General features: G+C 45.0%; 1 protein-coding gene across 4 annotated transcripts in view; it reads left to right on the top strand.

Moving 5' to 3' along the window:
* Positions 1 to 22,408, top strand: part of EIF4G1 (eukaryotic translation initiation factor 4 gamma 1) — a 105,798-nt gene that overhangs the window by 38,883 nt on the left and 44,507 nt on the right. For all 4 annotated transcript variants that reach the window (XM_077487755.1, XM_077487753.1, XM_077487752.1 and 1 more), the window contains 2 exons: positions 7,469 to 7,565; positions 19,003 to 19,083. In XM_077487755.1, coding sequence (XP_077343881.1) covers positions 7,503 to 7,565; positions 19,003 to 19,083 — 144 coding nt within the window. In that variant the 5' untranslated portion in view covers positions 7,469 to 7,502. The remainder of the gene's footprint in view (positions 1 to 7,468; positions 7,566 to 19,002; positions 19,084 to 22,408) is intronic.

Below are 22,408 nucleotides of genomic sequence, written 5' to 3'. Positions count from 1 at the left end.
TACACACCAGTGATGGTGCACCACAAAAAAAGCTTTATTTTTTTATTTTTTTTTGCTCCTAATAAGCCATATCTAAAATGAATGGTTATAGCAAAACAAAATGCTATAGTGTAGTGAAGTCTTTATAATGCATTTGGTTGCTTGCTGTTCCTGCCCATAGTATGTGTGGGGCCTTGGTCTTTGGTTGGATGTGGCTGCATGTTCATTTTTGGTAATGCAGCATTAATAGAATGGTATTAAAACAAGTAAATAAGATTGGTAAGCATATGCTTTATAGTGTACATCCAGAAGAATGTGCAAATGGGAAAATCCTGTGAAGTCTGCCGTGTACAAGCTGAGATGTATTCGGTTTTGTCAGAATTACTTTTTTTAATCAACTTTGTGTAGATGTTAACATGTGTTTTTGTTTAACAATGCCAGCTGTTCAGCCTAAACAAATGCTATATTACCATATGTATGTCTAGGTGAGTTTTATTATCTAACTGAACAGTGGATTTCTCCTCTGTGATGCCTCCTTGATTAAAGTTCAGACCCCCTCCTGTCCAAGTTATTAGCAAGTAGTCCTGCTCATTTTACTCATCTTTGCATTAGAATGCATTATGTTTACCTCTTTGTAACCCTGTCTCCCAGTGCAAAATCTCTTGGGAAAACCCAGAAGATTAGCATGCAGATATTGGGTGTAAATTAAGGTAGAGATCTATGCTAATTGTTTTTCGTGTTTTTTTTTTTTTTTGTCAGATTTTTTTTTTTTTACTTGGACTGGATGCATTGTGTGCATGAAGCAGTCTCTGAATACATAATCTATATTCTTTGCTTTCCGGATAAAGATGTTTTTTAGCCTGGGTCTCGTGCACACCCTAATGAAATTTAGACAGGACTTTTGTGGCAGAAAGCAAGAAGAAAGATCTGTCTGTGTTCATAGATATGTGGGTCAGTAAACGAATGCTAATTGCACATTCCCCCGCCTGCAGGCAAAATACACTGCTCTTTAGCAGATGCCCAGGTGTGCCATTAATTCTTACTGGCTCCCCCATGCTTTGGAAAAACTTTTTTTTTTTTTTTTTCTTTTGCCCCATGTAGTTTTCGTGCGGCTGTGTTTTGAAAAACCGAGATGGGGACATTTCACCTCTGGTTTAGCAGCCCATTCGTAGGGGAAAAAGGTCCACAACCAGTTGGTAGGCCTAGCAGGCATTGCAGGGCAATGTCCATTTTAGAGGTTCACTGAATGGGAAATTTTTGGTACTGAAAATTCAGAATGCACTTGGCCAAAACCAAAAATGTCAATTTAAAAAAAATATATAATTTGACTTTTAAGTAACCTCTTGCCGACCGCCTCACTGTAAATATACGTTATTATTTTGGCATTAAATACTGAGGTTATGGCAGCAGCTAATGGCCATAACTCTGTATTTTATTTACAGCTAGCAGCCAGCTTCTTTATTTTATTTATTTTCCAAGGTGTAAAAGATCAGGTGTCTTCTTGACCACAGATCTCTCAACAATGAGGGCCTGTCATGCTTATTTATATTGCAAGGTATGTTTACATCCCGCCTGTATATGTAAACTGTGTTCATACCACACAATTGAGGTATCACTGAGATTGTTAGAGCAAGAGCAATAATTGTAGCACAAGACCTCCTTTGTAACTCCAAACGGGTAACCTGTAAAAAAATTTAAAGCGTTGTCTATGGACTTTTTTTTTTTTTTTTCTTTCTGGTACCAGTTTCCCACCATTCTACGAGCGTACACAATTTTAAAGCATGGCATGTTAGATTTCTATTTACTTAGCGTATCATCTTTCACATTTATACAAAAATTTACTGATTTTAACTTGTAAGCGACAAATGTCAGAAAAAAGACCTGGTCTTTAAAGTGATTAATATCATGAATTTAATTTAAAAAAAAAGCCTCCCTTTTAAATTCTGTTTGTTTTCACATCGTCCCTTGCGCTTCCATTGTGAGGTTAAAAAAAATCTTGCTTGCTGCATTTTTGGTCAGTCAAAAAATCCACCTCCCCGTCAAAATCCATTTGAAAATGCACCAACGTACCCGTGTTACCTTTTTTTTTTTTTTTTTTTTTTTTTTTTTTTTTAATGCGTTTTTGTCACATGACCTACCTATGAAAAACACACTAAGCATGGTAAACGGCACCTTTTTCTTATTGGCAATATGCAGAGAACCCCATTTTTCGGCCAATATGTTTCTGCTGCTGACGTTTCGGTGCATCGCTGGTCCATTTATGCGTTGGGCGTTCAAATGGCCGCACAATTATTTACATGCAAAATGAGACGGCGGGCAATTTTTTCTTTAGGTTTTTGCAGCTTGGTGCTATGGGGGAATGAATAGTGACCACATTGCACCTGTGTGGATGGGCCCATAGCCCTACAATACTTCTACATTCAGGTCAGGTCCAGATATGAAACTGCACAGTACAGATCTGAACTGTTTTCTGCTCCCTTGCGCGTGAGCCCATTCTGTTGTCAAAATGTATTGCCACAATCCTAAACCTATTTGGGCTTCCTACTAGATAATCTAAAATTAAGGCATTCAGGCTCCACACACTAAAAGCTATAAAAAAAATCCTGAAAAATGCTTAGTGTTTTTGTGACAGCTTTTAGCAGCAGTTAGAAGCTTTCACTTTTTATTTTTTATTTTCTTGCTACCAAATCGCTCCCAAAAACATATTACAATTTTTCTGCTAGAAACAAACTTTAAAATGCTTCTAGACTAAAATAGTATGCATGAACACATAGGATAATGCTATTTGCTTCTAGAAGCAGAAAAAAAAAATACTCCAAGGCTGCACCCAGGTGTGTGTGTGTGTGTGTGTGTTTTTTTTTTTTTTTTTTTTAAGGTCTGCATTTGGCTTTTATTTTTGATCTTGTGTGTTTTTTATGATGGTGTGATTTCAGAGGTGCCTTTCTTGAACAAAATTGTGATAGAACATGTGTGTTTATGGAATGTTCTGTATTGATAAATGAGAGAGCCTCTGGTTTGAAACTTGTTCTTGCTGCTCTTTACATACGCATACAGTTAGGTACAGCTTTGAATACTTTGTTAATCAGCAGCTTTTGTTCCCCTAACAAAGTTGTCACCGCCGGTCCTTGTTCGGACACAAGGTCAATAGCCCAGTCCTCGAATTCCTTTGTTTGTGTTAGCAGCAGGTAACAGAAGATATGCAGACGGTGGGACTTTGCTTTTCCCCTTTTGAATAGTGGGTGTGAACTCGTGTGGCCTAGAACTGTAGGTTATTTGAGTTGTAAAATATTAGTGTAGTATGCACATTGTATGTGAATTGTATGCTTTTCCCAGGGTGTTTGTTGTATCAGAGTCCCTGTGTAAAATTACTCTCATCTTTCTCTATACATTTCTATACAGGACATAAAGAACGCATACATCAATTCATTATGCTTCACTGTATAATTTTTTTTTTTTCTTTAAAGTGCCTATAATCCAAATAAGAGAAATTTAGTGGCATTACACCCAAAAGCTAACCATTTATTATATTGCAGCTTACCAGTTTTTAGATCTTATAGCTACATTAGTTTCCCTTTTTTAGGTACTGGAAATATCTCCTAAACCTGTGCGATATTTACCATATATGCTTGCGTTGACGTCATCAGCGCATGCTCTCTGAAAAAGGGGCACGATTGTGCCGTTTCTAAAGGGGCCGTGACTGGCGGCTTCCAATGCTCATGCGTGACATCACGTGGCTCCGGCCAATCACCGAGCCGGAGTCCACGGCCCCAGAAGAAAGAGGGGTGAAGATGGATGTGGCCACCATCGGGGGACATCACGAGCTTTGTTTGCAGTTATGTGCAACATAATGGGTCCATTATGCTTTAACTTTACAGGAGGAATAAAGAGGAGGTAAAACCCATCAGGGATGAAAAGCAGGATCTCTATTCTTAATGATCTTGCAGCTAAATTTTATAAAGTGTGAGCTGCAGCTGGCTTCAATGTGTTAGTATATTTAAATCTGTTAAATGCATAACCCCCCCCCCCCCAGTACACATCCAGACTGACAATGCTGCTGTGTCTCCTGTGCTCATTTATCCAGATTTGTCTCGCTAATACAAAAGAGGCATGTTACAAGCCAGATCATCAGAGGAAAAAGCCAAAGAAATAAACACATGCAGCCGCGACATCTAATGATTGATATGCTGCAATAGAATACATTGTTGGTTTTGGGTTTAATACCGCTTTAATATATTGTAGCTCATCAGTCCGTAGCCTGAAAATAGAAAGTCAAAGCAGCCACCACATTGAAATACATTTTCTGCAATTGCAGAAAAATATATTTTGGTCCTGATAGAAATCGGGCATTCTTATAATTTCCTTGTGCCTTGAACAATATCAACTTTCCAAGTCATCTTCTGTGAACGGCACAACCTCAACTCCGTGTACGTTCCAGCACACTGTGTACCAGGATGACTGCAGTCCTGCGCATGCGTGGGAGTGACATCTTGCCCTGAACATTGATCAGCACCTGGAGGAAGCCCAGGAAATTATGCCAGGACCAGCAAGGGACTAAACCGATTTAAGTTTCCAAAAATGGTTACATTCAGGGCATGATGTGATTGGTGACGGTCACAATTGCCAGTTTGCTTATGTTGGTTTGACCATCAAATGGTAGCAAAAATGCTTTTGGTGAGTGGTAATTTTTACTCAGGGCAGATAGAGAATGCACCACCTCATGTGAACGAGGCCTAAATGCTTACATTAAAACCAGTTTGGTTTTGAAGTTTTGTCTTTTCAAACAGGCTTCCAGAGGATGTTGTCAACGGTGGTGATCTATATTGGTACCTTCCCAGATGCTGTTAGAACTGTGTAGCATTTTAGTCTTTCGTATAAGACTTGCGGGTTGACTACATTTGTGGAATGTTTCCTCTGTATGTGTTTGGATATACTCACAATGTGTCGGCAGCTGTATATGTTCCCAGCCACGCAATATAGCTGATTATCCTTCCCCCCCCCTCCTTTCCATTTCTGTTCACTTCTTGAATTAGAATTCCAGGGTAAACCTAATGTTAAAATATGCTCCGGCCCCTTTCACATGGGATGGATCCGTAATGATCTGCCCCGTGATGATCTGCTTGATCAGCGGGGATCGCTCCGTCTATCCTCGCTGAGTTGGCGGATGACAGGGCGGTCCCTGCACAGTGTGCAGGGACCGCCCTGTCAGCTCTCCGCTCTCCTCTATGGGGGATCGGATGAACACGGACAGTCTGTCTGTGTTTGTCCGATCCACTCTGCAGACGGATAAAAAACTAGGATTTTCCTCCGTCTGCAGAATCGGACCATAGGAATGCATGTCCGTATTTCATCCTCAAACGGATGGATGAAATTAGGACATACAGTCCGCATGTGTGAAAGAAGCCTTACCTGTGTAAGGATGTACTTTGTTGAGAGAGGGGGTTGTTCTTAGGTGTGTGTGTGTGTGTATATATACACACACACACACACACACACACCCCTCCCTAAGAACAACCCCCTCTCTCAACAAAGTACATCCTTACACGTATGTGTGTGTGTGTGGAGTGACGTCATCGCGGCTCCGGCAAATCGCAGCGCTGGAGCAGCGAGACCCAGAACTCGCTCTGGGATACATGGCAGCGGCAAAGAGGAAGACTGAGGACCGATTCGGGGGCTTCGTTGTCAGGTAAGTTATTCATAATGAGCTAGTATGCTATGCATACTAGTTCATTATGCCTTTGCCTTACAGGGTGTGTTTTTTTTATTTATTTTTTTATTATTTTTTATTTTTTTCCTCCTTTTTAAAGTGGATGTAAACCCAATTCATGAAATTAGAGCTGGGCACATATATCTGCAGTGTTTTATCTCTCTTTAAAGCACTTGTCCTGAAGTGTCTGACAAGTTCTCCTTCAACTGAGATAAAACCAGCCAGAGTTTTGTGTTGGGAAGATGCTATAAATTAGCAGAAAGCTAAACTATTCAACAGTTCTGAAAGTCTCTACCTATGAGAAGGGGGGTGCTTTTCCTCCAATCAACTCACTTGGCTGTATGCCCAGGCTTCACTCCAGTGCTGAACAGGAAGAGAAAATCTCTAACACAATGTGCACTTTCTAAAGAATATATACCGTATATACTCGAGTATAAGCCGAGATTTTCAGCCCCTTTTTTTAGGCTGGAATGGCCGCCGTCTGTCGGAGGAGAGGTGCGGCATGGCACACAGAGGCTGCAGAAGGCAAAGAGGCTGCAGATTGGCACAGGTAGGCTGCGAGGGACACAGGGAGGGACGGGACACAGGGAGGGACGGGACACAGGGAGGTATGCAGCTGCAGATGGGCATTGTGGACCCTCTTTTCCACTCTTTTAAGCTGTAACAGTAGCTGCTGCATGTCTCACCCTCGGCTTATACACGAGTCAATAAGTTTTCCCAGGTTTTTTTTGTGGTAAATTAGGGGCCTCGGCTTGTATTCGGATCGACCTATACTCGAGTATATACGGTAATGCTGAAGACAGCAGATGTTCATGTAAAACTCGTAGGGAGATTTCTTTCATCCCTGTGTATCATCTCACACATACCCAGTGAAGTGTACATATGCTTTATAGATAACTGCTGGGAGGTCATATCTTACCGGTAAGCATTCTCAGTACTACAATTCCCTAGAACATCTCCCACCCTACATGTCTGCAATTGCATAATACTGAGACTTGACTCCCACAGCCTCCTGTGTGTGACATTGATATGGACCAGTTTTCATGTGTACTTTGGATCACTTTTGCTTGATACTATTTTACACTTTGGTTTTTGGACTGTGTAGGAGGTATGTACAGAGTTGCCATAGATATTCTCAGGGACACTTTAGGGCAACATTCAACTGCAGTTCATAAAAATATATTGTACTTTATTCCCTGTTTGTATGTAATGTGCATACTTTTACTTTTTTTTTTATATTCCTGGTGAACCAGTATTTAAAGGCATGCAGTAAACTTCATGGCACTGCTGTTTCGCATGGTTTAAAGTTTTTTATTTCCAACATTGCAGCAGGATGAGCTAAACAAAGGTTGTAATACTGTAAGTGTGGTTCAGAATTCAAAAATGTGCTATGCTTTCAGGTTGAGAACTGGGCCCCATCTCCTTCAACATTATATATTGCTCTGCTCGATTTGCCTATTGCTATGATGGGCAGCTGCTCGGCTAATAAGTGTGGCATAGGAGGGAGGACCACATTTTCAACCTGGAACTATGGTCAGTCTCTTCATTCTAGGACACTTTGTGATTCAGGTATCCCGATCACTGAATAGCCAAGTTGTATTTTTTTTGCCGAACTGGGGGCTTTCACTTGAGGGGATTTCCCAATTCCTTAAAAAAAAAAAAAAAAAAAAAAAAATCCAGGGCCACCTAGGGCTTTTAAAACAGTATGGTGTCATTTCATGTTCGTTTTAACACAACCGCGGGCTTCAATGTTTGATGTTAAATATGTATATATTTTCTTAATAGACCTTACGGGGGACCCTATGCAGCAGCACATGAGATGAGCAAAGCTACTCAGCCTATAGGAGGACCCCCTACTGCCCCTTCCCCTGGACTCCCACAGGTATATATCCGTTTTTTACAAATGCTACCAAAAAAGTGTGGTGTGTGTTTTTTTTTTTTTATATATATATCTATATATCTACATATCTATATATCTCTATCTATCTATCAGTTATCATTGGAAAGCGCTTCACATTCTGGTGACAAGCCAGGATTAGAGCGTAGGTCTTCTCAGTGGAAAAGCTGAGAGCCGTAATAACCAAACGGCATTTCTAGCCCTCCCCATTATATGTGAAGCTAAAGAAATTCTGGTTGCAGTATTTGTTTTTGTCCTTGGCAAGAAGTGGGGTGGGGCTTATTTAGTGGCCTTTTAGCTATGCACCAGGGACCTAGCAAACCACTTTCCTGATGTAAATGATATACACATAATCGCATAATCTTAATCTCACAGTGCTAGACTAAGGTGATATTCAAAAACCCTGGAATAAAGACTACCTTTATGTGGTTGGACACTGGTAAAGCTTTTGTGGATAACCCCACCCCACACTGAGTTCTGTGGGTTTTTTTTTTTTTTTTTCTAGTGTTCTAAGGTCATGGATCTTTGCCCCTTTTTTGGAAGAAATCCCTCTTAGCTTAACTATTTTTTATTTCGTTTCCGATTCTCCATTCAACAGAATTATTGCATCCAGATTGGTGCAACCTTGGTAAAATTTTGGGAGCCATACCAAGGCTGTAATATTACTTTGGCGGGTTCCAGCTCCCAATTCCTCCTGACGCACTGCAGTGCCGAAAGGGAGATCGCCCCCCCCCCCCCCCCCCCCCAAAAAAAATCACAGGTCCCAGATGCTTGCCCGGCCAGTCACATCATGGCTAGTGCAGCGCGTGACTGGCCGTGGAGCCATAGCCAGGCACCCACAGTGACAATGCTGGCGCCGCAGAGAGGGGGAGACTAGCGGGGCTTCGTTAACCCGCATCGCTGGACCCTGGGACAGGCAAGTGTCTGATTTATTAAAAGCCAGCAGCTGTAGTATTTGTAGCTGCTGACTTCTATTTTCTCTTTTTCGTTCATTGACGGACACAGCATCTTCATCTTGACCTTAGGGTTATATCGCCCCTGTAGGAGAGGACTAGGCAGAAAGTGTTAGACAGCAACACTTGCACTGTACCGCCCAGGGGCCGGTCCTACTGGCTATAACCCATCACACTGCATCCAGCAACTGTTTTTTTTTTTTTTTTTTTTTTTTTTTTTTTTTCTGCTTAGTGTGGAAGGAGCTGGCTCCTGGTGGGACTATTTGTCCTGGGAATTTTTTTATTTTTTCTGCATTTTTGTGTCCTGTGATCTACAATCAACAGCCAGGCTGGGTGACAGGCTGGATAATATAGATACTGGTAGTCTCCCCAGCCTGGCCATTGAGCGTGAGCAGGCCCTAGCCACGCGCTGGGTTGGCCACGACATGCCCAGTCTGATCCAGGGGTGGCTGGTGAGCTGTATGCTCCGGGGCACACATATGACAGGGCTGTGTGCCGTGGCCGACAGCCACCCCGTACTGCTCAGGTGATGGGCCTGTCTGTGGAATGCGCCCAGCAGTCCCTCCAGGAGGGGGGTGGATCGACTACGGGGGGGGGGGTCTCACTCTCCCTTCTCTCCCTGTTCCTTCCCTCCTCCCCATTCGGTGGGCCGCTATGTTACTGGGCACATGGGGATATGGTGCGTGTACCTGGCCGGGGGGGGGGGCTGCGCTTGGGGGTCCGCTTGTTCTCTTCCCTATTTCTGGGCCATGTTGGGGTGTGTTTGCTGTGTTTGACATGCCATTTTTCTGTAGCTGTAGCCAGTTTTTGCCTTTCAACCATTTTCTGGAAGTTTGGCCATTTTTCTTGGCGCCTTCAGACATTTTTTGCTGGGGTGGCCATTTTCTAGTAGCCTCAGGTAGTTTTGCCTCTAGCGCTGGGTACTTGTTGCCTTCTAGAACAGCGTGCTTTTCACACAGACACCACATGGATGACACGGGAGAGCAGACAGCAGCAGCACAGCACAGTACCTGGGTCAGGGTGGTGAGTCCTGTGGGGGGGGGGGGGGCCCTCAATCTGTGGCAGCTAGGAGGGTGGACATTTTGTGTATCTTGCCTTAGGTCCCTAAGTGGTGACAGGCGAGTGTGGGTCAGCATGGCGTCGGAAGCTGGCACTTCTTCCCCAGACATCCCTGTTATTGCAAGTGGTTCTCCTGCACCTGTGTTGCCTATGGACACTGTCGGCGGTCCTGGAGGCTTTTGTTTCCAGGGTGAAAGCGGCCTGCGGGTGCAAGGGGGGGTGAAAAAACACCCCACCCCCCCACTGTCTTCTGGTGAAAGCTCTGATTCAGACTCGGGGAGGGGCGAGTGACAGGCGGCCCCTGTTCTGGCATATCAGAGGATGCACACCAGGACCGTTCCGACAGTGAGGATGACTGTGTGTCCAGGCCAGCGCAGGAAAAGGTGCTTGTAGGAGCACTTATTACAGCGGTGCAGGATACCCTAAAGATGGAGGATACAGCGAGGGCATCTACAGAGGTGTCAGTTCCTCGAGCCGGCCCACACGGCTAAGGTGTTTCCTTACCCAACTTATTTTGATAAGTTTATTTACAAGGAGTGGGGAAAACCGCAGCAGGCCTTTCCAGTCCCGAAACACATTGGCGGCATGTTACCCCTTTGAGGAGAGTTTCCTAAAGAAATGGACATCTCCTCCGATTGTAGACCAGTATCCAGGTTAAATAAGGTAACCACGATGCCGGTGGAAAGGAGGACTCCTGCTTTCAAGGACCCTTCCAACAGAAGGGCCAAGGCGGTTGTCCAGTCCATGTTTACGGTGGAGGGGTCAGCATTGTGCCCTATATTAGCCACGACCCTTGTGTCACAGACTCTTATTGAATGGGTTAAATTGTTGCACTGTGAGTTGGAGAAGCAACAGGCTTCCCCAGTCTGTGTAGAGCTGGTGGACCAGTTGGTGCAGGGCCTTGGCTATGTCTGTGATGCGACCTTGGATACGGTACCCTTGCTCTCTAGAGCCTCGGTATCAGCAGTAGTGCTAAGTCTCCTGATTTGGCTGAAATGTTTGTCTGCGGACCAGGCATCCAAGAAAGCCCTGGCGGACTTGCCCTTCAAGGGAGAGAGGCTATTTGGAGCCTTGCTGGATGACATTAAGAATGTTACTGGGGGTAAGAGTATATTGCTCCCACAGTCCAGAAAAGGTAAGGAGCAACGCTGTAGGCAAGGGCCCTCCTTTTCCGCTCAGAAGCAGATTTTTTTCATCCCCCCCGGTAGGCAGGTAAGCGTTCCCATTCCAACAAGGTGCCTGCTGAGGGACAACGGTGTCCCTGGTTTCACAAGCCTGCAAGAAAATCTGTTACCGCATGAAGGTTTGCCCCGCCTCCACCCCCCCCCCCCTTCACTCGCCTTTCGGGAGTTTGCTGCCCAGTGGACCTCCCTACTTTCCGTCCAGTCCTGGCCCTCAACAGCTTTGTGAAGGTACAAAGGTTCAGGATGGAATCAGTTTGCTCAGTGGTCACTGCACACCATCAGGGGGATTTTCTGGCCTCCCTGGACACCAAGGACGCATACTTGCATGTCCCCCCCCCCCCCCCCATATGCATCAAGCATCAGAGGTTTCTGCGATTTGTGGTCGGGGACGAGCACTACCAATTTGTAGCTCTCCCTTTTGGCCTGGTGTCAGCACCGAGGGTCTTCACCAAGGTGCTAGCCCCAATTTTGGCTTTGCTAAGGCAGCAGGGGGGGGGGGTTAGTTACCTGGACAACCTCCTTCCTTCTGAGAGCAGCTTCCGCCTCAGAATTAAGAGAGGATGTAACAATCGCTATGAAAACTCTGCGGGAGTTTGGTTGGGTACTGAACCTACAGAAGTCGGTGTTGGTGCCAACTCAACGCCTGGAGTACCTGGGCCTGCTTCTTGACTCCTCGGGGGCTAGAGTCTTTCTCCCTTTGGACAAGCTGCAGACTCTTCAAGCTGCGGTGAAGTGGTTGGGGTCCCACAGGTGGTCGTCGCTGCGTTTTTTGCATGCGAGTTCTGAGTGTCATGGTAGCCATTTTCGAGGCAGTATTGTATGCTCAATTTTACACAAGTTATGCAAAAAGGAGATCCTGTCAAAATGGGACAAATCTCTGTTGTCAAATTCCGGAGCCAGCTAGTCAGGAATTCCCTACTCTGGTGGCTGAGGTCGCTGCCCTTCGGTCTGGGAAGTCGTTCCTTCCTCTTCATTGAACGGTGATCACAACAGACGCCAGCCTAACTGGTTGGGGTGGAATTTGGGGCATACAATCAGCCCAGGGTCGTGGACCCAGAAAGAATCCCGCCTGCCGATCAACCTGCTGGAATTTTGGACATAGGTGGTCTGCTTGCGAGTTTTCTAAGTCGTCAGATGCTGGACCAAGGGAATGGTCGCTACATCCGGATGTATTTTGGCTCCTTTGCCTAAGGTGAGGCACGCCAGATGTGAATCTCCTGGCTTCTCGACTCAATTGGAAGGTACAGAGGTTTGTGGCCAGGTCAAAAGATCCCTGGGCAGATGCGTTGGTGGCTTCATGGGGGCATTATCGGCTGATTTGTTCTTTTTTTTTTTTTTTTTTTTCCCCACTCAAACTTCTACCACGTCTGCTTCGCAGAGTAGAGGCCAAGGGGATTCCAGTAATTCTGATTGCCCAAGATTGGCCTTGGCGTCCGTGGTAGGCCGACATAATACGAATGGTGGCGGGTGTTCCTTGGCGGCTGCCAATGCAAGAGGACCTTCTTTCACAAGGTCCAATACTTCATCCTGCTTTAGTCACTGGCTTTAACGGCATGGCTGTTTGAAAACAAGGTGCTAAAGGACCGAGGTCTGTCGGATTCGGTAATATCCACTATGCTGAGGGCACGGAAGGCATCTTCTCGGAAGATTTATCAATGTACGTGGAAGCCCTACATCTCCATGTGAGGAGACGGGGTGCGGTCCGCACACATACTCTATTTCCAGGATCCTGCTGTTTTTGCAGCGCGGAGCGGATCCGAATCTTGCCTTAAGCACCATCAATGGCCAGATATCAGCTTTGGCTGTCCTTCTGCTTCTTCTTCTGCTTCTTCTTCTTCTTCTCGACCCCTTGGTGACTCATTCATTGGTGAGTAAGTTTGTTCAGGGGGTTAAACATGTGGCCTCTCCGGTTCAACCACCGCTGCCTCCATGGGATTTGAATCTGGTGCTCTTGGTGCTTCAGAAACTGCCGTTTGAAAACATTAGGGAGAGCCCCTTATTGACCCTCTCTCAGAAAGTAGTCTTTCTAGTGGCTATTACACCTGCCAGGAGGGTTTGAGTTGGCGGCCTTGTCTTGCAAGTCTCTCTACTTGATCCTCCACAAGGATAAAGTGGTGCTGCGTCCGTAGCCTTAGTTTCTGCCAAACAGAAAAAAGGAGGATATGCCCCTAGGGACTTTTGTAGGTGGGGTTAATAAACGTAGTCGGATGCAATATTGTAAAAATACAATTTTTATTAATACATCATCAAAATAGAAACAAAACAGAGAGATATTCAAAAATATATACAAACTAGAAAATTTTGCAATGTATATGCAGAGACCCTTGCAGGATGTATATGAAAAAGACCCCAGACTTTAAGAAAAAAAAAATCAGGACGTTATCCAATATACTCCTAATATCCAACATGTTTCGGATCAAACGTTCAATATAAAATTCCTTCAGGGATCTCAAGAGAACTGCAATATCTACCAAACATGAACAATATTAATTATATGAAATGGAATGATGACATGCAACGTAAAGTATTTAATAGGCGTTTTAGGGCGCAAAACTGTAATTAAAAGCAGGCGGATCGTCTGGGTCCCAGCATCCAGATAGTACTTGGTTTAATTTCCCAAAGGACAGAAACTAGTTTCACGTTGTTTTGAAGAAGGCTTAATAAACGATCGTATTTAGATGCAGTGTCCTAGACTAGGAAATAAGCAGTGTGCTGCAAGGATTTTTGGCTCGTGCATCATTGAAACTTGGGGCTGCCATGTCCACAAGGAGCAGGTCTTAGAGGGGCTTGAATTCCCTACACAAATGGATATCACTGGAGGGATTTATCTCAAATAAATGTGCCACAGCCTTACAGGTAATGTAAAATCTTATACTACTGAATTAACAATACCATTGAGTTAGGAATGTAGTATCAAAACAAAAACAAAGGCTTACCAGTATTGTGCTACAAAGTAGCAACACAGGGTGATGCACAGATTTTGTTGGAATGAGCCATAAAGTGAAACATAAAGTAATGCCCTCCAGTGGATTCCAAGCAGGACGGGGGATGGGAAATGGTAACCAATCGGCCCCGAAATCTGCTCAGATGGGCGGAGACCTGCCCCTCAGGCATAGCGGCACAGCCCGTCGCTGAAACAGTGTCGGCAAAGGCTGTGCCACAGCCTCGAGAAAGATCCAGCGTCAAAGCGGCGCAATGACGTCAGAACGCCGCCGACATGCGGGGGATACCAGCCGCAAAGTCACTCCTCTCGAGCGCACACACCCCTAAATGCAGATGGTGGCCCCACAGAACGGAAGACATGGCCGGAAGTAGTCCCGAGGGGGACACGGCAAAGATTGAAAAATTAGCACAAGGCTGTCTTAAAGAGGAAATCGCCATGGAAACTGGGTCGAATCATAATTATATTTAAAGTAATTTAGCATAACAGTGCAAATATGTCCTTAATGTAACAACTCTGGATGCTATGACCATGGAGACCACCTGTACGAAGAGAGAGAAGAAAAATCTGATGAATTTATATAAATATGAAAAAGTAAATAAGCGTCAGAAGAAAAAAAAGTTTCTGCCAAAGGTTGTTTCTGCCCTTCATCTAAATGAGGACATTGTGCTTTCGTCCTTATGTTCTCAGCCGTCACACCCCAAAGAGGTGGCTTTGCATTCCTTGGGGCTCTGCAGGTGCATCTGCTTATGGCTCCTTTTCGGAGGTCGGACTCGCTGTTTGTATCGGTGGCTGGTCCGAAGAAAGGACTGGCGATCTCATCTGCCATGTCTTGGTGGATCAGACAGATTGTGGTTCAGGCTTATGCTATAAGGGGGCGGGTGCCTCCCTTTCCTGTCACGGCACATTCTACCAGGGTAATTGGTGCCTCTTGGGCTTTCCGACATCAAGCATCCGTTACCCAGGTGTGTGAGGTGGCGACCTGGTCATCCGTTCACTTTCACAAAATTTTACAAGGTTGATGTGAGCGCATCTTCAGTTGCTTGCTTCGGCTGCAAGGTTTTGCAGGCGGCTGTTTAAAGTTGCAACTCCTCTGTTGAGCTCTGGCTGTTTTGGGCGGAGGAGTTTTCTTGCTGTTCCCACCGTGTGTGTGTGTGTGTGTGTGTGTGTGTGTGTGTGTGTGTGTTTGTTTTTACACTGCTTGGAGACATCTCTAAGGTCAATAATCAAGATGCTGTTCGTCAGTGAACGAAAGAAAATAGGAGTTTTGTACTCAACGAAAAATCCTTTTCCTCTTGTAGTTCATTGATGGACACAGCACCCATCCCTCCTATTTGTACTGCTTTTGATGAACTGAGCTGCTGGATGCAGTGAGGGGTTATAGCCAGTAGGACCACCCCCTGGGTGGATCTGTCTGATCCACCCAGTGTTGCTGTTTTTAACACTTTCTGCCTAGCTTTCCTAAAGGGGCGATATAACCCTAAGGTCAAGGTGAAGATGCTGTTTCCGTCAGCGAACGTCCAGAGAAGGATTTTACGGTGAGTACAAAAATCCAAATTTTTTATTTTTTTTTGTGAAATTGATGTTGATGGTGCTGCACAATTCCTAAGCAAGTGCACTCCAAATCAATAAAACGATATTTGCATCAATTCAATCAATATAACAAAAGATCTCAAGTGCACCAATATAAAACAAGTGATGGTGGCTAAAAAATAAAGCCCCATTGGGTGGAGATCAATATATTCATAGTCCAATTAAGCGATATGTTTTTCTGTGTGGGGTAGACCCTGTGCTTCCACCAAACACCTCGATTCTCACAGAACGCTCACCTTATTCCCATATGACAAGAGCCTAGAAGTAAGGTTCCAGCTATATATGGTCTGGCCTTCTGTGGGTGTTCCTACCAGGAAAGCTCTAAAGTCCCGTTCTTCAAGGGCTTCTACTTCCTGAAAAGATAGAGGGCCTCAACTCCCTACCCATACTTTTTCCTTTTAAATGAACCAAAATCTGCTCAAGGTTAATCCAATCTGGAGAACACCCTGAACTATCTTTTGTCCCAAGAATTAGTCATTCCAGTACCTCCTTTGAAGGACCTGTTCTAAGGATTCTATTCAAACCTGTTCACTGCAGAAATCCGACGTGGATATTTGTCCTATTCTGAACACATTTCTAAAACATGTACCTGTCAAAGCTTTCTATGAATTTACCAAGATAAGACGAACTGTATGCATCCAAGATGCCTATCTAAATATTCCCTTTTATCCACCACTTTTTATTTTTTAGCACTTTGCAGTAGGAGACAAACCTTTCCAGTTCATTGCACTGTCATTTGGCGGCTTCTCTGCTGTGTTCACCGGGAGACCCTGTTTGGGGCAGCAAGAGACCTGCTCAGCCGTGGGGTGGTAGCGCCTGTTCCAGAACCGGAAAGGTTTCAGGGATTCTACTCCAATCCTATCACAAGGTCTGATACTCCATCCTGCTTTACCGTCGCTGGTTTTAATGGCATGGCTGTTGAAAGCCAGGTGCTAAGGAACCGAGGTCTGTCTGACTCAGTAATTTCCACTGTGCTGAGGGCACGAAAGTCTTCTCGGAAGATATACCACCGTACATGGAAGGCTTATATCTCCATGTGTGAGGAGATGGGGTGGTGTTCGCACACCTATTCAGTTTCCAGGATCTTGCTGTTCTTACAGCGAGCAGTAGACCAGAAGCTGTCCTTGAGCACCATCAAGGGACAGATATCAGCCTTGGCTGTTTTTTTATTTTTTTTATTTATTTTTTTTTCTCTCTCATTGAGTACTTTTTGTGCAAGGGGTTTGGCATGTAGTCCCCTCCGGTGGGTCCGCCCTTACCTCTGTGGGATCTGAACCTGGTGCTATCGGTGCTTCAAAAACCGCCCTTTGAGAACATCAGGGAAATTCTCTTGTTGACTTTCTCAGAAAGTAGTCTTTCTAGTGTTAATTACATCTGCCAGGAGGGTTTCTGAGCTGGCAGCCTTGTCTTGCAAGTCGCCCTATCTGGTTATCCACAAGGATAAGGTGGTGCATCTGCAACCTTTTTTTGCTGACGGTGGTTTCTGCTTTCCATCTCAATGAAGATATTGTGCTACCATCTGTGTCCGAAAAACACACCCTAAGGAGGTGGCCCTCCATTCCCTGGACGTGGTCCGGGCTTTAAGGGTTTATCTGTCTGGCATGGCTCCCTTCTGGAAGTCACTCTGTTCGTTTTGGTAGCTGGTCCAAAAAAAGGGCTGGCGGTCTTGTCAACCACCATTTCCTGGTGGATCAGACAGATTGTGGTCCAGGCTTACGCCTTGAAGGGGCAGGTGCCCCCTTATCCTGTCATGGCCCATTCCACCAGGGCAATTTTGGCATCTTGGGCTTTTCGACATCAAGTGTCAGTCTCCCAGGTGTGTAAGGCGGCTACTTGGTCGTCCGTTCACACATTCACATAGTTCTACAAAGTTGATGTAAGCACATCTGCTGATGCTTGCTTTGGCTGCAAAGTTTTGCAGGCGGCCGTATAATCTTTGCAATTTACACTTTCTTCTTGTCGGAGAAAGTTACGTTTTTGTTTGTCTATGCATCGGATGCATATGTTGGCCGCAAGTTCTGATGCGGTTGGTTCAGAAGGTGGCTACTCCGTTGGGGAGCACCTCTGGTTGGGGGTGAAATTATGTTTGCTGTTCCCACCCCTCATTATGACACTGCTTGGACGTCCCTATGGTCAGGATTAATGGAGCTGTGTCAGTCAATGAACAAAAGAGAAAATTAGGATTTTTGTACTCGCCGTAAAATCCTTTTCTCTGAAGTTCATTGACTAACACAGCACCACCCCTCCTATTACTTTACGTTATACTGCTTGTTGATGTACTGAGCTGCAGGAAGCAGGCTGAGGGGTTATTGCCAGAGGGACCTCCCCCTTGGCGGAACTGTACAGTTCTGTTTTTCACATGAATTGCATGTTCTGCCTAGTCCTCTCCTGAAGGGGACATAACCTTACGGTCAAGATTAATGAAGCTGTGTTCGTCAACTAACTTCAGAGAAGGATTTTACGGTGAGTACAAAAATCCTATATATTTTTTTTCTTTCTGGTTTAAGCACAGGCACTTAAATCCCAGAGAATACTCTGCGCCTCACATTTTGCCCTTTCTACAACCAGGGCTTGACCAGTCCAAATGCTGGACTCAGGAGTGTGCCCGCATGGTAGCGCCGCCCCCCCCCCCCCCCCCCAGGGAGAACGCTTCTCCTAGGGGCTATCTGATGTGGGGAGGAGCCGAGAAAGCTCCCCGGGGGACCCCAGAAATGGAAGATTGGGGCCACTCTATGCAAAACTAACTGCACTTTTTTTTTTTTTTTTTTTTCATTTTGAAGCTTTACAATAGATTAAAGTATTCTTTAAGAGTTGCAGATTCCCACTTTTTTATTTTTACTCTGATGAAAAAGCAGTTTAAGTCAATCTGCCGAGTGAATCTGAATCGGCTGATGCACTTTCAGTATTCGAATGAGAAAAGTTGCATGGTCTGCATGCCTTTTTAGATGTAAATAACCTTTTTTGGGAGAATCTTTTCGCCACAAATTTCTCTTTGAATATCTCTGAACGGGGAAGGGTTATGGAGGGGTGCTCAGGAGAGCATGTTCTCAAAGCTTTTCCAATGTCAATAACCTGAAGGTACCAGCCTATAACTCGGGGTCTATGAATATCAAACCTGTATCCTGTACTCTACAGGCAAGTCAAATTCCTTTTTTGTTTTAAATGTTATAAATGCTGCTGCAGGTTGGACACTCCCTGTGGATTAAATGGCAGACTTTCTTCAAATGTTTTACTTATTTCAGGTGTCACTTGACATTCGGCTACCCGCTGGAGTGCGTGAAGCCACCATATGCATTCCAACACTAAGACCACTTTGCCACAGGGCCCCTCGTGGGCTCACCACGCTTCGGGCACGGCCTTGCTTCATTGTGCATAATTATAATCTAACTCTGTGTCCACTTGGATGGTGGGACTTGAACCTGGACTCAGGGGTGTGGCCATGAAATTCTGCGTAAGCGTAGATCTCCAGTGTTGGAACGCATATGGTGGCGTGCATGCGCAGTCTAGCGGGTAGCCAAATGTGATGGGTCGCCATATGTGACTAAAAACAGGCAGTGTGTTCGGACATGGGTGGAATGGCACATGTGCTAGTCGTTCATTGGTTGATGGCTCTCTCATAGTTGTGATACTTTGACTTTAGATCCTCAGATGGTTCATTGATTACTAATTTACTTTTTGCTTTTTATTCTCAGCAATTCCCCACACCTACGGCCCCTGTGGTGTTTGGGCCTCCACAGACCCCACAAATGAATACACAATCACAGCCCCGACAGGTAGGAGATCTAAAGCATTTGCCCAAGATAATTAAAATACCGGTAATTGTTTAAGAACATTTTGGAACGCAGCAAAGGGGCTTGTACTTGCACCAATGTTTTGGTGTTTGCAGGAAAGTCCATCAAAGATTGGCTTGAGAGTAGAATATATTTGATTTATGGAAGAACTTTGTCATTCATATGAGTATAGGTTTGGAATATTTTTAGAAATGTGGAATGATTGGTTTAAATTTTAAAAGATCAAACATATGCAAAAAACGATGGGAGCAAAAAGAAAGGGAAAGATAAAGTGGGTGGATACATTCTGAGAATAGAAGAGGGGTGGTAATCCTGAATATGTGTAGTTGGGTTTGTTGTTTCTGGAGGGTGGAAACAAAAATATCATATGGGTAGGAAGTGTGGTGATTTTGCAGATATTGTATAATGAAGAAAATGTAGTAATATCTGTTTGTGTGTGTTTGCTTGTTTTTTTTTATTTTTATTTTTTTATAGCCTACACCTGGTAAAAGTGCTGGTTTCTTACACATGATTGTGCTGCTTGAGTGTATAAATTAGTATGGTTAGCAATACACACTGTGACCATCTGAATGTGTAATGCATATGGTCCCCATGTATTCTAATTGGGTTATCATAAACCAACAAATGGTTGTGCTAAATGTACTTTCATGCTCTTTTATAAAATTACTTGCTGCACAAAGTGTGTTCTTTTGAAATGAACAATCACATTTCATTTACTGTGTAAAGATTTTTATTCTTCACCAGTATTCATTTTTCTGGCTTCTAAGGTAGTTTTTATCTTCCTAAAAATTAGACATTTGGCAGGTTCTAATAATTTTAGGGTATCTTTATAGCTACAGTATGTGCTAGCTGTATCAGTATGTTCTATAGATATAGAGAGGGGGGGGGGGGGGGGGGTGTGCCAGAAAAAGGTTTAGTCTTTAAGAGGTTAAACCTTTTTTTTTTTTTTTTTTTTTTTTTTTTTAAAGAATTGATAGATAGATGGAGGTGTGTGTGTGTGTGTGTGTGTATATATATATATATATATATATATATATATGTGTGTGTATATATATATATATATATATATATATAATGCTGTAAGTTAAGAATGCTTATAGAAGTGCTAATCGTTTATTTTTATCCATTAGCAAAATGAACATTTTGGTGTGGATCACCCTTTGCATTCTAAACAGCATCAATCCTAGATGCATTTGCACAAGGTTTTTGAAAAATCAGCAGTTAGGCTGTTCTAAACATCTTGTAGGCTCCCTCAAATTCTTCTGTCTAAACCCCCCCCCCCAATGAAATCCCAGACAGACCTTATGTTGTATTCAGGGCTCTGTGGGGGCCAAACCATTACTTCCAGGACTCCTTGTTCTTTACATTGGAGATAGTTCTTAATGGCTGGCTGTATGTTTTAAAGGTTGTTATCCTGCTACAGAATAAATTTGGGGCCAATCACATGCCTCCTTAATGGTATAGCATTAGGGGTACTGTATTTATCGGCGTATAACACACACCCCAAGTTTAGGAGGGAATTTAAAAGAAAAAAGAAAACTTTTAGAAGGGAAGTTTAACCACTTGCCGACCGCCTCACGCCGATGTACGTCGGCAGAATGGCACGGGCAGGCATAAGCACGTAGATGTACGTGATTTGCCTCCCGCGGGTCGGGGGCCCGATCGGGCCCCCGCCCGGTGCCTGCGGCGGTCGGTTTTCGTTCGGGAGCGATCCCGGACGAGGGGACGGCCATTCATTCATGGCCACCCCCTCGCGATCGCTCCCGACGAATGGAAATCCCCGGTGACATCACTTCCTCTCCTGTAATGTAAACACAGGAGAGGAAGTGATGTATTCTCTCCTCCGTGTCGGTATTTTTCGTTCCGACACGGAGGAGAGCGGATCAGTGAGTTGCACCAACACATCCCACACACAGTAGAACATGCCAGGCACACTCACACCCCCCCTTTACCCCCCGATCACCCCCCCAATTACCCCTGCCCCCCAGTCACAGTGACACCAATGTCATTTTTTTTTTTTTTTTTTGCATTGGTGTCATTTGTGACTGTAATAACTGTTAGGGCAGTTAGGGTTAGCCCCCTTTAGTTCTAATGTACCCCCCTAACCCCCCCAATAAAGGTTTAACCCCGTGATCACCCCCCGTCGCCAGTGTCACTAAGGCTGGGTTCACATTGCAGCGGTTTATGAGAACGAATGTGATTCGCACCGCACTGCAGTGCAAATCACATCCGATCTCTGTGCGATTCGAGTTCAGCCATTCGCCACACCCGCCGCACCCGCCGCAAATTCGCACGGGACCCTTTTTTTGGCCCGCAGCAGAATCGGATCGCATGGGTGTTCACACCATGCGATCCGAGTTTGCAGATCGCACTGCGATATGCGAACTGATCTGGGGGTGTCAGTAACATTTCACTGACACTCCCAGCAGTTCGCATAGGGCAGTGTGAACTGCCGCCGGGAGGCATGCGATGCGGGAACCCGCCGCGGATTCGCGGCGTTTCCGCATCGCTCCAGTGTGAACCCAGCCTAATAAGCGATCATTTTTCTGATCGCCGTATTAGTGTCACAGGTGACGCTAGTTAGGCAGGTAGGTATTTAGGTTCGCCGCAGCTTTTTATAGCGCTAGGGACCCCCATATACTACCGCATAAAGCCCCCTGATTGCCCCCTAGTTAACCCTTTCACCAGTGATCACCATATAACTGTTACAGGTGACGCTGGTTGGTTAGTTATTTTTTTATAGTTTCAGGGCACCCGCCATTTATTACCTAATAAAGGTTTAACCCCCTGATCACCCGGCAGGTGTCATTTGTGACTAATAACTGTTAGGGCAGTTAGGGTTAGCCCCCTTTAGTTCTAAGGTACCCCCCTAACCCCCCCAATAAAGGTTTAACCCCGTGATCACCCCCCGTCGCCAGTGTCACTAAGGCTGGGTTCACATTGCAGCGGTTTATGAGAACGGATGTGATTCGCACCGCACTGCAGTGCAAATCACATCCGATCTCTGTGCGATTCGAGTTCAGCTATACAGATAGTATGGCTGAATTCGTGTCGCACCCGCCGCAAACTCGCACGGGACCCTTTTTTGGTCCGCAGCAGAATCGGATCGCATGGGTGTTCACACCATGCGATCCAAGTTTGCAGATCGCACTGCGATATGCGAACTGATCTGGGGGTGTCATTAACATTTCACTGACACTCCCAGCAGTTCGCATAGGGCAGTGTGAACTGCCGCCGGGAGGCATGCGATGCGGGAACCCGCCGCGCATTCGTGGCGTTCCCGCATCGCTCCAGTGTGAACCCAGCC

This window comes from Lithobates pipiens, unplaced genomic scaffold (genome assembly GCF_037356315.1).
Source record: "Lithobates pipiens isolate NorthernLeopardFrog02 unplaced genomic scaffold, aLitPip1_a1.2 Scaffold_18, whole genome shotgun sequence".
NCBI classification, from domain to species: domain Eukaryota; kingdom Metazoa; phylum Chordata; class Amphibia; order Anura; family Ranidae; genus Lithobates; species Lithobates pipiens.
This window is presented reverse-complemented; position numbering and strand designations above follow the sequence as displayed.